This window comes from Phyllobates terribilis, unplaced genomic scaffold (genome assembly GCF_046119375.1).
Source record: "Phyllobates terribilis strain yellow unplaced genomic scaffold, ASM4611937v1 Scaffold_9__5_contigs__length_417890890, whole genome shotgun sequence".
Classification (NCBI taxonomy): Eukaryota; Metazoa; Chordata; class Amphibia; order Anura; family Dendrobatidae; genus Phyllobates; species Phyllobates terribilis.
Genome location: NW_027362769.1, coordinates 388813927 through 388828044, shown reverse-complemented (window position 1 = coordinate 388828044; position 14118 = coordinate 388813927). Strand labels below are relative to the sequence as shown.

The following is a 14118-nucleotide window of genomic DNA, read 5'->3' as shown; positions in this document are numbered from 1 at the left end:
ATAATACAGAGATTTTACCCGTGGAACTGCAAAACCACAGTTATAGTTATGTGGCATACACCAGAATCTTTTAAACAGATATATTTGTGTCTGAACAGTCAGGGAGACACTATTACAGTTTTTATTACGGCAAAAAATGCCAAAAGAAGGATAATACAGAGATTTGACCCGTGGAACTGTAAAACCACAGTTATAGTTATGTGGCGTACACCAGACTCTTTTAAACAGATATATTGGTGTCTGACCAGTCAGGGAGACACTATTACAGGTTTTTTTATGGCAAAAAATGTCAAAAACAGGATAATACAGAGATTTGACCCGTGGAACTGCAAAAACACAGTTCTATTTTTCTGGCCTACACCAGACTCTTTTAAACAGATATATTGGTGTCTGAACAGTTACAGACACACTCAATTTTTTTTTTGGGGGGGGGGGGGAGGGAATACCAAAAGGTTAATAAGACGCGTATTTGGATATTGTGACTGAGGAAAAAAAAAATACAGGATTTAGATGGAAAAAAAAAAGATTTTTCCTGGCCCCTGAGACCGGGGTGATAAGTCTAGCAATTTGACCAACAGGAGCACACAGGACTGTAATGCAGCGTTTGCTGGTATAACCACTGCGTCTCCTATACAGCCTGCCTGCCTGATATCTGGGATGGATATTAGTCCTGAGAAGGACTGTTTGTTTGATTTGGTAGGCTTTAGAGACCCTACACTACCTATTTCGCACTATATATCTCTCCCTAACTCAGCAGCACTTTCCCTACACCGTCTGATCCGGAGCGATCCAAGATGACGGCGCCCGGTTTTAAATACTCGAGGTGATGCTGTGCGGCCAGCCAATTACTGTAATGCCCACAAGCAACATGGCTGCGGCATTACAGTGACTGGCTGGCAATCCCTGCATGTTCATTAGTTCTGTAAAGAGCACCAAACATGTAGGGCAGAGACCCGAGCTCCCGCCCGAGTAACCCGGAAATGCTCGGTGCTCGCCGAACATCCCGAGCAGCGTGATGCTCGGGCGAGTAACGAGCAATGTCGAGCATGCTCGCTCAACACTACTCACTATATATCACAGGAACCTATGCTAATGCTAGTAAGCTGAGTATCTTTTGAAATCTCTCAGCTGAGTGGTGTCACTAAATTATTTAGGGGTTGGTTATCTCTCTCTCTATATATACAGTACAGACCAAAAGTTTGGACACACCTTCTCATTTAAAGAATTTTCTATATTTTCATGACTATGAAAATTATACATTCACACTGAAGGCATCAAAACTATGAATTAACACATGTGGAATTAGATGCTTAACAAAAAGTGTGAAACAAATGAAAATATGTCTTATATTCTAGGTTCCTCAAAGTAGCCACCTTTTGCTTTGATGACTGCTTTGCACACTCTTGGCATTCTCTTGATGAGCTTCAAGAGGTAGTCACCGGAAATGGTCTTCCAACAATCTTGAAGGAGTTCCCAGAGATGCTTAGCACTTGTTGGCCCTTTTGCCTTCACTCTGCGGTCTAGCTCACCCTAAACCATCTCGATTGGGTTCAGGTCTGGTGACTGTGGAGACCAGGTCATCTGGCGTAGCACCCCATCACTCTCCTTCTTGGTCAAATAGCCCTTACACAGCCTGGAGGTGTGTTTGGGGTCATTGTCCTGTTGAAAAATAAATGATGGTCCAACTAAACACAAACTGGATGGAATAGCATGCCGCTGCAAGATGCTGTCGTAGCCATGCTGGTTCAGTATGCCTTCAATTTTGAATAAATCCCCAACAGTGTCACCAGCAAAGCACGCCCACACCATCACACCTCCTCCTCCATGCTTCACGGTGGGAACCAGGCATGTAGAGTCCATCCATTCACCTTTCCTGCGTCGCACAAAGACACGGTGGTTGGAACCAAAGATCTCAAATTTGGACTCCTCAGACCAAAGCACAGATTTCCACTGGTCTAATGTTCATTCCTTGTGTTCTTTAGCCCAAACAAGTCTCCTCTGCTTGTTGCCTGTCCTTAGCAGTGGTTTCCAAGCATCTATTTTACCATGAAGGCCTGCTGCACAAAGTCTCCTCTTAACAGTTGTTGAAGAGATGTGTCTGCTGCTAGAACTCTGTGTGGCATTGACCTGGTCTCTAATCTGAGCTGCTGTTGACGTGCCCCCAGGGCTATGGGGTACTCGGAAGCCGGGCCTCTGGACGCCGGTTCAGGGATATCACGGTGGCTGGCCCGGTCCGTGACCCAGGGCGGTCAGTGCAAAAGGGGGATATTTTTAGAAAGTTTGTGACGCCACCTGTGGTGCCTGGTGAGGATCACCAGCGCTGCAACAGTCCTCTGAGGCAGATGTTAGAGCAGCTTGTGATGGGACAGCTCCCCACAGGTGGAGCAGGCCTCAGGGCAGTGAAATGAGAGAGTGAGTTGCGCTGGGCGTTGTAGTGCAGGGGGGACAATGGCGCCGATGAAAGAATGGACAGAGGCAGTACAGTGCAGTTATCCGAGATTTTACTCACAATTCTTTAGGCAGTCCATAGGTGCACTGTACAGGTGCAGGCCTCCCGCGTCGCGTTGCGTTCACCGGGCAGGAGTTCAATCCTTCCTCAGGCAGCTTGGGAATACCTAGCAGAACCCCACTTTCTCATGTTCCTATTTTGACTGTCTTCACACTGGGTCTTTCTCCCTCCTGCCCTGCGTTGCCCACTCTGAATTCTGTTCGGGTACTCTGAAGTCCCTCATGTCCGTCGGAGTTACACAGACTTGCTTGACCCTCAGGGGACTAGAATGCGGCTTGCGATCCCTCTGTCTTCTGACAGATGCGGGGCATACGGGTGCCATCCTGCATGCGCCGTACCCCCTAGGATCCCTTCTTAGAATGGAGCCTACTCCCTGCTCCCCTCCTGGGCCTCCTGACTTGGCCCTGCTTGTGGAGCAGAGCTCCTAATGAGCCTCTGCTCCCGGACTGTTCTTCTGAACTGTCCCAAGCTGTTCTTCTGAACTTCTCTCCTTTCCTCTGACTCTCCTTACTCAACTCTCTCATAGACCTGCCACTCTAAGATGGCTTCCCTATATACTTCTACCAAAGTGCTCCCTCTAACTACTTCCTCCACCCACACCCACTACTGGTCCCCCCTACCTCTGGGTTCCCCCCACTCCAGCCAGGGTCAGGGCTCAGCAGGAACATACATTGCGTCTTGCCCTTCCAGCTGGCCTGGAGCAGTGTAGTGTTGGATCCAGGTGTTTGGGGTTCCATGCAGCACTCCCTCCTTACCTGAGAGAAGGGAGACACCATACCTCTGGGTGAGGTGCAGTACCTCTGTGGCGACTGAACCCTCAGGGGCGCCACACTGTTAACCTGCGATATCTGAGGCTGGTGACTCGGATAAACTTATCCTCAGAAGCAGAGGTGACTCTTGGTCTTCCTTTCCTGGGGCGGTCCTCATGTGAGCCAGTTTCTTTGTAGCGCTTGATGGTTTTTGCAACTGCACTTGGGGACACTTTCAAAGTTTCCCCAATTTTTCGGACTGACTGACCTTCATTTCTTAAAGTAATGATGGCCACTCTTTTTTCTTTACTTAGCTGCTTTTTTCTTGCCATAATACAAATTCTAACAGTCTATTCAGTAGGACTATCAGCTGTGCATCCACCTGACTTCTGCACAACACAACTGATGGTCTCAACCCCAGGCAAGAAATCCCACTTATTAAACCTGACAGGGCACACCTGTGTAGTGAAAACCATTTCCGGTGACTACCTCTTGAAGCTCATCAAGAGAATGCCAAGAGCGTGCAAAGCAGTCATCAAAGCAAAAGGTGGCTACTGTCACGCTGTCTCTGTATACTGGAGGTAGGGGGCCTAAGCTGACCCTAAGCTGGGGCCCTGGCTAATCCCTCAACCTGGAGGTACTGTTAAAGGTACAGAGGTCCAGGCCGCCAGCGTAACCCCTACCTCCTGAGGATCCCTGCACCTAAGTAATCTAGTCCTGAGAAGGACCCCGATCACAACAAAAGGGGACAAGTAATAATATGCCCACACACAGTACTTAGACGAACGAGACAGTACAAGGGAAAAACCAAAACCACCTTGCATACAAGAACTACACAACTACAACAGAGGGAACACCAACGGGAAAGGAGATAAATGATAAAGCGAGGAAGGGAAAAGACACTCCAAATACACTTATCTCAGAAACTCCAAACACCACGATCCGCTCTGTAAGTCTGAATGAAATGCTTTCACCGACACTTCCCAAACAGACCAGCAGGCATTTGAAGGAGTCTCACTACAGAAGTATTGATTGCAGCTGGGTGAGGCTGGACCTCGTCTAGCACAGAGAGAGAGAGAATTAACTCCCTCACTGCCGAAAAACACAAAGCACCAACAAGTCAGCTGCGAGAAGTCAGGCTGTGTACTCGTGACGATCTTCGTGGCGACACACCCGTGACAGCTACTTTGAAGAACCTAGAATATAAGACATATTTTCAGTTGTTTCACACTTTTTTGTTAAGTATATAATTCCACATGTGTTAATTCATAGTTTTGATGCCTTCAGTGTGAATGTACAATTTTCAAAGTCATGAAAATACAGAAAAATCTTTAAATGAGAAGGTGTGTCCAAACTTTTGGTCTGTACTATTTATATGTGGCGCCCCTGAGGGTTCGGTCGCCACAGAGGTATTGCATCTCATCCAGAGGTGTGGTATCTCACTCTCAGGTAAGGAAGGAGTATGGCTCAGGACCCTAACACTACATCCACTACACCACATTTCCGGGGGACAGGGCGAGAATGCTCCTACAGGAGAGCACAAGTGTCCCTGATCCCTGGCTGGAGTGGGGAAGAACCACTTAGAGAGGGGGAACTAAGTAGTGGATGGGGGGAGAAGGTAGATCATGGGAGCACTAGGGTAGGAGTATAAGTAGAGGAGCCATCTTAGACGAGGGAGTGGAGTTCAGTCAGAGGAGGAGAGTGCAGGAGCAAGGGCTCTGCAGGAGCTCTGCTCCAGAGACGGGCCTAGTCAGGAGGCCTGAGCCTGGAAGGAGAGGAGAGAAGAAAGGGGAGCAGGAGAGTCTCCAGGACGAGAAGAGAAGGGACCCCAGGGGTACGGGCCGTGCAGCAAGCCACCCGTACGCCCGCCTCTGCCCAGAGGTAGGGGGGTCAGGCCAGAGGAAGGTAACCGGTCCCTTAACTAGCCAAGAGCTACAAGGCCTAACTAGAGAACCGGAGGCTGCAACATTTCAAGTACCGCAGGCCATAAGTCCATACCAGTGTACTAGGAAAGTAGCCACATAGGACCAGGGGACGGAACACACGTCGCCCGCCAAGGCCCGAGGACACTGGACAGAAGTACCACTAGGTGTGAGGTGCAGGGAGTAGGCCAGAGAGGACACACAGAAGGGGGTCCTGCTAAATACTCCAGAGATACCTGAGGGTCGACCGAGTCCCTCACTGCGTGAGCACAGGACGCCGTGGGCTCTTACTCTGGCCCTGTAACTGGAACTGCTTAAACCGTGAGTAAAAGATCTGGGACTGCATCGTTTGGACTCTGTGATTATTCCTGCACTGCGACACCTTGCACCATCACCACCATCATCCACCCACACTTCCCTGAAGCTACACTCTTCCTGTGGGGAGTCATAATACCCTTGCTGCCATACCACCAGCTTCAGAGGACTGTTCCGCAGCGGCGGCCCCCATTAGCCGCACTCCACAGGTGGCGTAGTCGAACATTATAAATAACCTATACATAAATACGCCTTGGATTGACCACCTGGGTCACGGACCTGGTTACCACCACGGTGACTACAACCCCCAGCATCTACAGGCCTGGCTCCGGGTACCCGATGGCCCAGGGGCGCATCATATATATATATATATATATATATATATATATATATACAGTTATATGAAAATGTTTGGGCACCCCTATTAATGTTAAGCTTATTGTTTTATAAAAATTGGTGTTTTTGCAACAGCTATTTCAGTTTGATATATGTAGTAACTGTTGGACACAGTAATGTTTCTGCCTTGAAATGAGGTTTATTGTACTAACAGAAAATGTGCAATCTGCATTCAAACAAAATTTGACAGGTGCATAAGTATGGGCACCCTTATTATTTTCTTGTTTTAAATACTCCTACCTACATTTTACTGACGTACTAAAGCACTTTTTTTGGTTTTGTAACCTCATTGAGCTTTGAACGTCATAGCCAGGTGTATGCAATCATGAGAAAAGCTACTTAAAGTGGCCACTTGCAAGTTGTTCTCCCGTTTGAATCTCCTCTGAAGAGTGGCATCATGGGCTCCTCAAAACAACTATCAAATGATCTGAAAACAAAGATTATTCAACATAGTTGTTCAGGGGAAGGATACAAAAAGCTGTCTCAGAGATTTAACCTGTCAGTTTCCACTGTGAGGAACATAGTAAGGAAATGGAAGAACACAGGGACAGTTCTTGTTACGGCCAGAAGTGGCAGGCCAAGAAAAACATCAGAAAGGCAGAGAAGAAGAATGGTGAGATCAGTCAAGGACAATCCTCAGACCACCTCCAGAGAGCTGCAGCATCAACTTGCTGCAGATGGTGTCACTGTGCATCGGTCAACTATACAACGCACTTTGCACAAGGAGAAGCTGTATGGGAGAGTGATGCGAAAGAAGCCGTTTCTGCAAGCACGCCACAAACAGAGTCGGCTGAGGTATGCAAAAGCACATTTGGAGAAACCAATTTCTTTTTGGAAGAAGGTCCTGTGGACTGATGAAACCAAGATTGAGTTGTTTGGTCATACAAAAAGGCGTTATGCATGGCAGCAAAAAAACACAGCATTCCAAGAAAAACACTTGCTACCCACAGTAAAATTTGGTGGAAGTTCCATCATGCTTTGGGGCTGTGTGGCCAATGCCGGCACCGGGAATCTTGTTAAAGTTGAGGGACGCATGGATTCCACTCAGTATCAGCAGATTCTTGACAATAATGTTCAAGAATCAGTGATAAAGTTGAAGTTACGCCGGGGATGGATCTTTCAGCAAGACAATGATCCAAAACACCGCTCCAAATCTACTCAGGCATTCATGCAGAGGAACAATTACAATGTTCTGGAATGGCCATCCCAGTCCCCAGACCTGAATATCATTGAACATCTGTGGGATCATTTGAAGAGGGCTGTCCATGCTTGGCGACCATCAAACTTAACTGAACTGGAATTGTTTTGTAAAGAGGAATGGTCAAAAATACCTTCATCCAGGATCCAGGAACTCATTAAAAGCTACAGGAAGCGACTAGAGGCTGTTATTTTTTGCAAAAGGAGGATCTACTAAATATTAATGTCACTTTTCTGGTGAGGTGCCCATACTTATGCACCTGTCAAATTTTGTTTGAATGCAGATTGCACATTTTCTGTTAGTACAATGAACCTCATTTCAAGGCAGAAACATTACTGTGTCCAACAGTTATTACATATATCAAACTGAAATAGCTGTTGCAAAAACACCAATTTTTATAAAAGATTAAGCTTAAGATTAATAGGGGTGCCCAAACATTTTCATATAACTGTATATATATATATATATATATATATATACCAACTGTTCACCCACAATAAGGTTAAATGTATGATTGATTATCTGTACTCCCTCCCTGACATAAACATCTAGGCAGTATTCCTTTATTTTCAGGACCAGATAGGGTCTAAAGGGATAGCCGCCGAGAAGTGGGGCCGCCATTGCGCAGGAGATAGGGTACCAACCTCCACTGTTAAGTAGGGTGATAGCAGGTGTGATAATAGGGATATGACCATTTAATAGTGACCCACCTATATTCTGATAGGCTTGGTACCAGTTCGACCCACCATTTTACCTATAATTTACCACCTCCCCATATAGGTTATATAGTGACATAAAGATATATAAGTTTAGTCCTTATGGTCTGTTACCTGTTCTACCACCTATGCTCCCATGTAGCTTTTGCACTTAGAGTTTACAGTACAAAGTACTTTAGTTCTGTCCTGTTACAGTAATAGGGCCTAACACGTCGAGAAGGGACAGCCGTCGAGGAGCCGGGGCGCCACATGCGCATGTTTGTAGGGTGCCAACCTCTGCTGATAGGTAGGAGCAAGTGCTAGCTGTTTTTAGGGATAGATTTAAGTCCATCAGATATGGGTTTTCACTTGGATGTTTAGTTGCTTTTAATGACTGCTTAATAAAAGTTACATTTTATTATATTTCGGTGATAAGTACTGCAAAAAACGGTGACGCATTTAGGATGTAAGTCAATATTGGTTTTGAACCACCCCTTTAAGATCATCAGGTCTTTCTCTCTATAGTTCTGTTCCTTTTTCCATTTCTACAGACAGAAGCTCGGCGGGGATCATCGCTGCCTGTTCTGTCCTTGTAGTGGTCGTACTGATAATTAACATCGCTGCTGTTCTGTGGTGGAGACGAAGACCGCGGAGGAAAGGTAATGTAGTGACATTAGGAGGACTTTCTGATGAATCCACATAAACCATAAAAAAACAAAAATTCATACTGATAAAATTATGTTATTTCACTGTAAAATTTCAAAATTTCATGCTATTTATATAGTTATCAGACCATTCATTGCTGGTCCTCCTAAGCTGATTGATGGAGAGAAGGTTGTCTTGTACTGCACAGTGGATAACGCCCCCGAGGATCTGTGTGTGACTTGGTTGATGAGAAAAGATGGACAGGAGCAGGAGATCCAGACGTCTCAGATGAGAGGACATTCAGAAGAAGAAGAGGAAAGTTTACTGGATACATCCTATGTGACCAAATCACAAGTGGTGGGACATCAGTTCTCATCATTACTGAGCTTCATACCCCATATGGAGAGACATAAAGATGTCACCTTCATCTGTAGAGGCGTCTCCAGTCAACATAAGGACGAGAAGACATTTCACTGCAAGAGGATTTATGGTAAGATATTGCCTTTATATGACATTATATTACTGTACTTGTAATATTATATTATGTTACTATTGTCCGGTTATTACTATAACTCATATAATATTTGGCTTCATATATTGCTTCATATTTCAGGAAAGCCAAAGATGTCACAGCCAGTAGTGAGAAGTCTGTTTGTCTGTGGAGAGATTAAGTATTTACTCAACTTGGAGAAATTGTATCCTAAAAGCATCAAGATTATCTGGACGTGTGGAGAGAGAGGAGCAGGAGAAGTCGTGTCATCCACTGAATCTCTGTCAGAGAATCCTGACAGATCTTATAATGTCTCCAGTGAGATCATTATTCCTGAGGATCGTCACAAGGATCCAGGATTCAGAGTATGAGTGACCTGGGAACATGAATCTATGGAGATGCCAGAATCCTGGGAGCTGTCTATAAGAGACTCAGGTGAGAGGAGAGATATATGAGGTTATATAAGAATCCAGGAGCCATCTATCAGAGACTCAGGTGAGAAGAGAGATATATGGGGTTATATAGGAATCCTGGAGCCGTCTGTCAGAGACTCAGGTGAGAGAAGATATATGGGGTTATATACTAATCCTGGAGCCATCTATCAGAGACTCAGGTGAGATGAGAGATATATGGGGTTATATACTAATCCTGGAGCCATCTATCAGAGACTCAGGTGAGATGAGAGATATATGGGGTTATATAAGAATCCTGGAGCCTTCTATCAGAGACTCAGGTGAGAGGAGAGATATATGGGGGTTTTATAGGAATCCTGGAGCTGTCTATCAGAGACTCAGGTGAGAGAAGAGATATATGGGTTTATATAAGAATCCTAGAGCTGTCTGTCAGAGACTCAGGTGAGAGGAGAGATATATGGGGGTTATATAAGAATCCTGGAGCTGTCTATCAGAGACTCAGGTGAGAGGAGAGATATATGGGGTTATATAAGAATCCTAGAGCCGTCTATCAGAGACTCAGGTGAGAGGAGAGATATATGGGGTTATATAAGAATCCTAGAGCCGTCTATCAGAGACTCTGGTGAGAGGAGAAATATATGGGGTTATATAAGAATCCTGGAGCCATCTATCAGATACTCAGGTGAGAGGAGAGATCTATGGGGTTATATAAGAATACTGGAACTGTCTATCAGAGATTCAGGTGAGAGGAGAGATATATGGGGGTTATATAAGAATCCAGGAGCCGTCTATCAGAGACTCAGGTGAGAGGAGAGATATATGGGGTTATATAAGAATCCTGGAACTGTCTATCAGAGATTCAGGTGAGAGGAGAGATATATGGGGTTATATAAGAATCTCTGAGATGTCTGCAGTTATATAACTCTGTCCTTATTACACACTACAGTGGGGGGTATCCTCAGTGTCTATCCCTTTTGAGCCATATAGGACTTCACATGATACAATATACCGGCCAGTCGGTCTCCTGTATATCCTGTATTTCTCTAATAATGACTCTGGTGACTTTTTCTCAGCTCAGTGAACACCTCGGTTATTTTACAGTCTGATCTCCCTCATTTTCTCCATTCTCCAGATACAGTAATAATTCCATGTACATTATATTCATGATGATATTGTATGTGATGTCCTGTCTTTTTCTGTAGATTACAGATGGACTCCAGTTGTAGAAGACATTCTGATCCCCCGTCTTCTTCACGGCTCCCCGGCCGTCCTGCAGTGTAATATCTCGGGGTATTTCCCGGATGCCGTCACTGTGAAATGGATGAGATGTGATGGAGATAAGTTACATGAAGAGACTGACGATAACCAGGGAATAACATCCAGGAGAGCGTCTGATAACACCTACAGCCGTACAGCCAGTCTGACCATCACCCCCGACCTGCGGACACATCAGGGGGCAGAATATATATGTCTGGTGGAGCACCCCTCCCTGGAGAGACCCATAGAGAGAAGCTCGGGGCAGCTGCGAGTCTATGGTCAGTGAATATAAATTCTGGAGTTACATTAAGCTTCTTCTGTATGAATTATTTTATTTCTGGATATAAATTACACCTCCAGCGCTTGTCTTCATATTTCCGCCATCAGTTTACAGTCAGTTATATAAGTTCTCCATCAGGGGCCGTACAGCGAGGATCTGTATACGGAGGAGATCTCAGGCTGGAAGCAGCGGCGCTATGCCAGAATATTACACTGATGAGGGTGTACTTACTTTACAATGTACAGAGCAGATATTGGGTTCATCTTTTACTATTCATAGTGAAGAATGTATTTACAGTCGGCGTTTCCTTGTAAGTGTGAACAGTGGAGACAAATGCGAATGTCGCAGTCAATACCGAGAAAAACGTCTCCACTGTTCTATTTTAGAAGTAATATTTAAAATCATAAAACATAATCCGTATACAAAGAAATTACTGCATCAACCAACATGTTACGGTCCATGGTTCTGTTATTTTGCACCTCTGGATGAAACCAATGAACCCTTCAATAACCCATACGTTTTGTCCTTGGATAAGTCTGTTATTAGCGATTTTCTGCTTTAGTTGGTTTAACAAACTTATTTTTCTGGTAAATGGGGATTTATTTTTTTTAATCCTTTTTACAAAACGTAGTATTTGGCTTTGTTATAATTATTAGTTTTTTAGATTGTGATAGATTAAAAAAACAGGAAACAAGTTTAAGAGAAGTTTTTCATATAGTTGTGTTGGAGTAACGGCGCTCGCCTCTCAATAAATCTGATGCATCTTTGTGCGCCACAGAGCTGTTAGATTAAAGTTGTAGTTGTTAGATTATTATTTAAATCAATTTGTAGAGTTAATTGCAGTACCTCTGATCAGCCACTGGAGGCTCCGCACTTTTCAAAATTAGTGGAGTAAGTGCATTGTCAGTTCGCACTAACATGTGCATTTATTTCTGCCAGGATATAAATCTTATAGTAAATCCTAAAGTAGAATTTATGTTATTGTCTCGTGGCCTCTGAAGCTTGTTCTGATCAAGTTTTAATTCTTAATAGATTTTTATTTTACCTTTTTGACATTTAACGTTCCCCAGAAGGTCAGAAAGCCATAAAGTGTTTATTTTGATACCACATATTATTTTTAAGGCTTCGTTCACATTTCTGTTTGGGATTCCTATTTGTTCGTTCCCTTGTAGCTACAGACAAAAATAATTCAGTCCCAAAATGGCTCCATTTTCAAACGGATGCAGCCGGAAGCAGAGGGGCTCATTGCTTTTTATTGGGTCTCTGGTTATAATTTGGTGTCAGTTTATAGAATGGAAGAAAAGTGCAGAAATTTTCTTCTGTTCTGAAGAACAAAACCTGCAAATGGGATTCCCAGACAGGAGTGAGAATTACTGCGACTTTCATAGCCGCTCCTGTCATAGGGGACACCGTCCTGAGCATGTGACAGTCGCTATAATATGTTGTTATCACTACTGTGTACAAGAAGCTCATTAAGCGTTGTGTGTACAATGCTGAAGAAGACAGAAACAGCTGAAAAACACTCCTGCCTTCTATACTTTGTGCCCCACAGTATCTGACAGTCGGCTCAGGACCTGCAGCCGCACCGTGTTCTTTCCTCCATGTGTAGACAGCTCGGCAGAATGAAGTCTCCTGACATCGGCTGTAGATACATGTGAGCGGTCAACAAGGAGCTGAAAACATCACCAAAATACATCACAAACTGCATCAATTCTCTATAAAACGTGATGGGCTTCCATTATACCGCCCCCTAATGATCCATGTAACTACAACCGGCGCCAGTACACCGGCCGTCACTAACAAGTAATAAGAATAATAGTAATATTATTCATCTCTGTTATTTCTCTGTATTTGGTCTCTTTCCTGTAGACGGTGACCGTTCTCCTCCATACTGGGGGGATGTAATGACTGGAGGATGATTTCTAGTTTAGGACAGAATTGGATGATGTATAAGACATTACATGACCCCGAGTACAGACAACGAGACAAACTTCTGCTTCTTCTCTTCCAGGTAAACCCCAGATGTCGGCCCCTATAGAGATCACTATGGCCGATTCATCTCGTGTTCAGTTCTCTCTGAATCTACAGAAGTTTTACCCTAAAGATATAAAAATCTCCTGGAGGTGGGAAGATAAGTCTGATAATTATGGGAAACCACCAGATGATAGAAGAATCTGTGCACAGGACGACGATCTCACATATCAGGTCTCCAGTGTCGTCAGGATTTCAAAGTATTTATTCAGAGATCCAAGAAAGAAATTCATTGTAGAATGGAAACACGAGAGAACGGAGACACCGGAGAGAAGATCACTGAGCGTCAGAGGTAAAGAGGATTTATATCTATTATCTATCATCTATATATCATCTATCTATTATCTATCTATTATCCATCTATTATCTATCCATCTATTATCTATCCATCTATTATCTATCTATTATCTATCTATTATCTATCCATCTATTATCTATCCATCTATTATCTATCCATCTATTATCTATCTATTATCTATCTATTATCTATCCATCTATTATCTATCCATCTATTATCTATCCATCTATTATCTATCTATTATCTATCTATCTATTATCTATCTATTATCTATCCATCTATTATCTATCCATCTATTATCTATCTATCATCTATCCATCTATTATCTATCTATCTATCATCTATCTATTATCTATCTATTATCTATCCATCTATTATCTATCCATCTATTATCTATCTATTATCTATCTATCTATTATCTATCTATTATCTATCTATCTATCTATCTATTATCTATCCATCTATTATCTATCTATTATCTATCCATCTATTATCTATCTATTATCTATCTATCTATTATCTATCTATTATCTATTATTAATCTATCTATTATTTATCTATTATCTATCTATTATCTATCCATCTATTATCTATCTATTATCTATCTATCTATTATCTATCTATCTATCTATCTATCTATTATCTATCTATTATCTATCTATTATCTATCTATCTATTATCTATCTATCTATCTATCTATTATCTATCTATTATCTATCTATTATCTATCTATTATCCATCTATTATCTATCTATCATCTATCTATTATCCATCTATTATCTATCTATTATCTATCTATCTATTATCTATCTATCTATCTATTATCTATCCATCTATTATCTATCTATTATCTATCTATCTATTATCTATCTATTATCTATCTATCTATCTATCTATCTATCTATTATCTATCTATCTAT

The 14118-nt window shown here is 43.0% G+C and overlaps 1 gene segment (V, D, J or C); it reads left to right on the top strand.

Annotated features, from left to right (window-relative positions):
* The window catches only part of LOC141162498 (uncharacterized), a 159590-nt gene that overhangs the window by 113620 nt on the left and 31852 nt on the right, over positions 1-14118 (top strand). The window contains exons 5-8 of one of the 2 annotated variants that reach the window: positions 8336-8443; positions 8569-8919; positions 9043-9354; positions 10535-10668. Coding sequence is in view for 1 of the 2 variants with exons in the window: in one of them it covers positions 9312-9354; positions 10535-10867; positions 12881-13192 (688 nt within the window). In the remaining variant the exon portion in view is untranslated. 2 annotated transcript variants of the gene reach the window in all.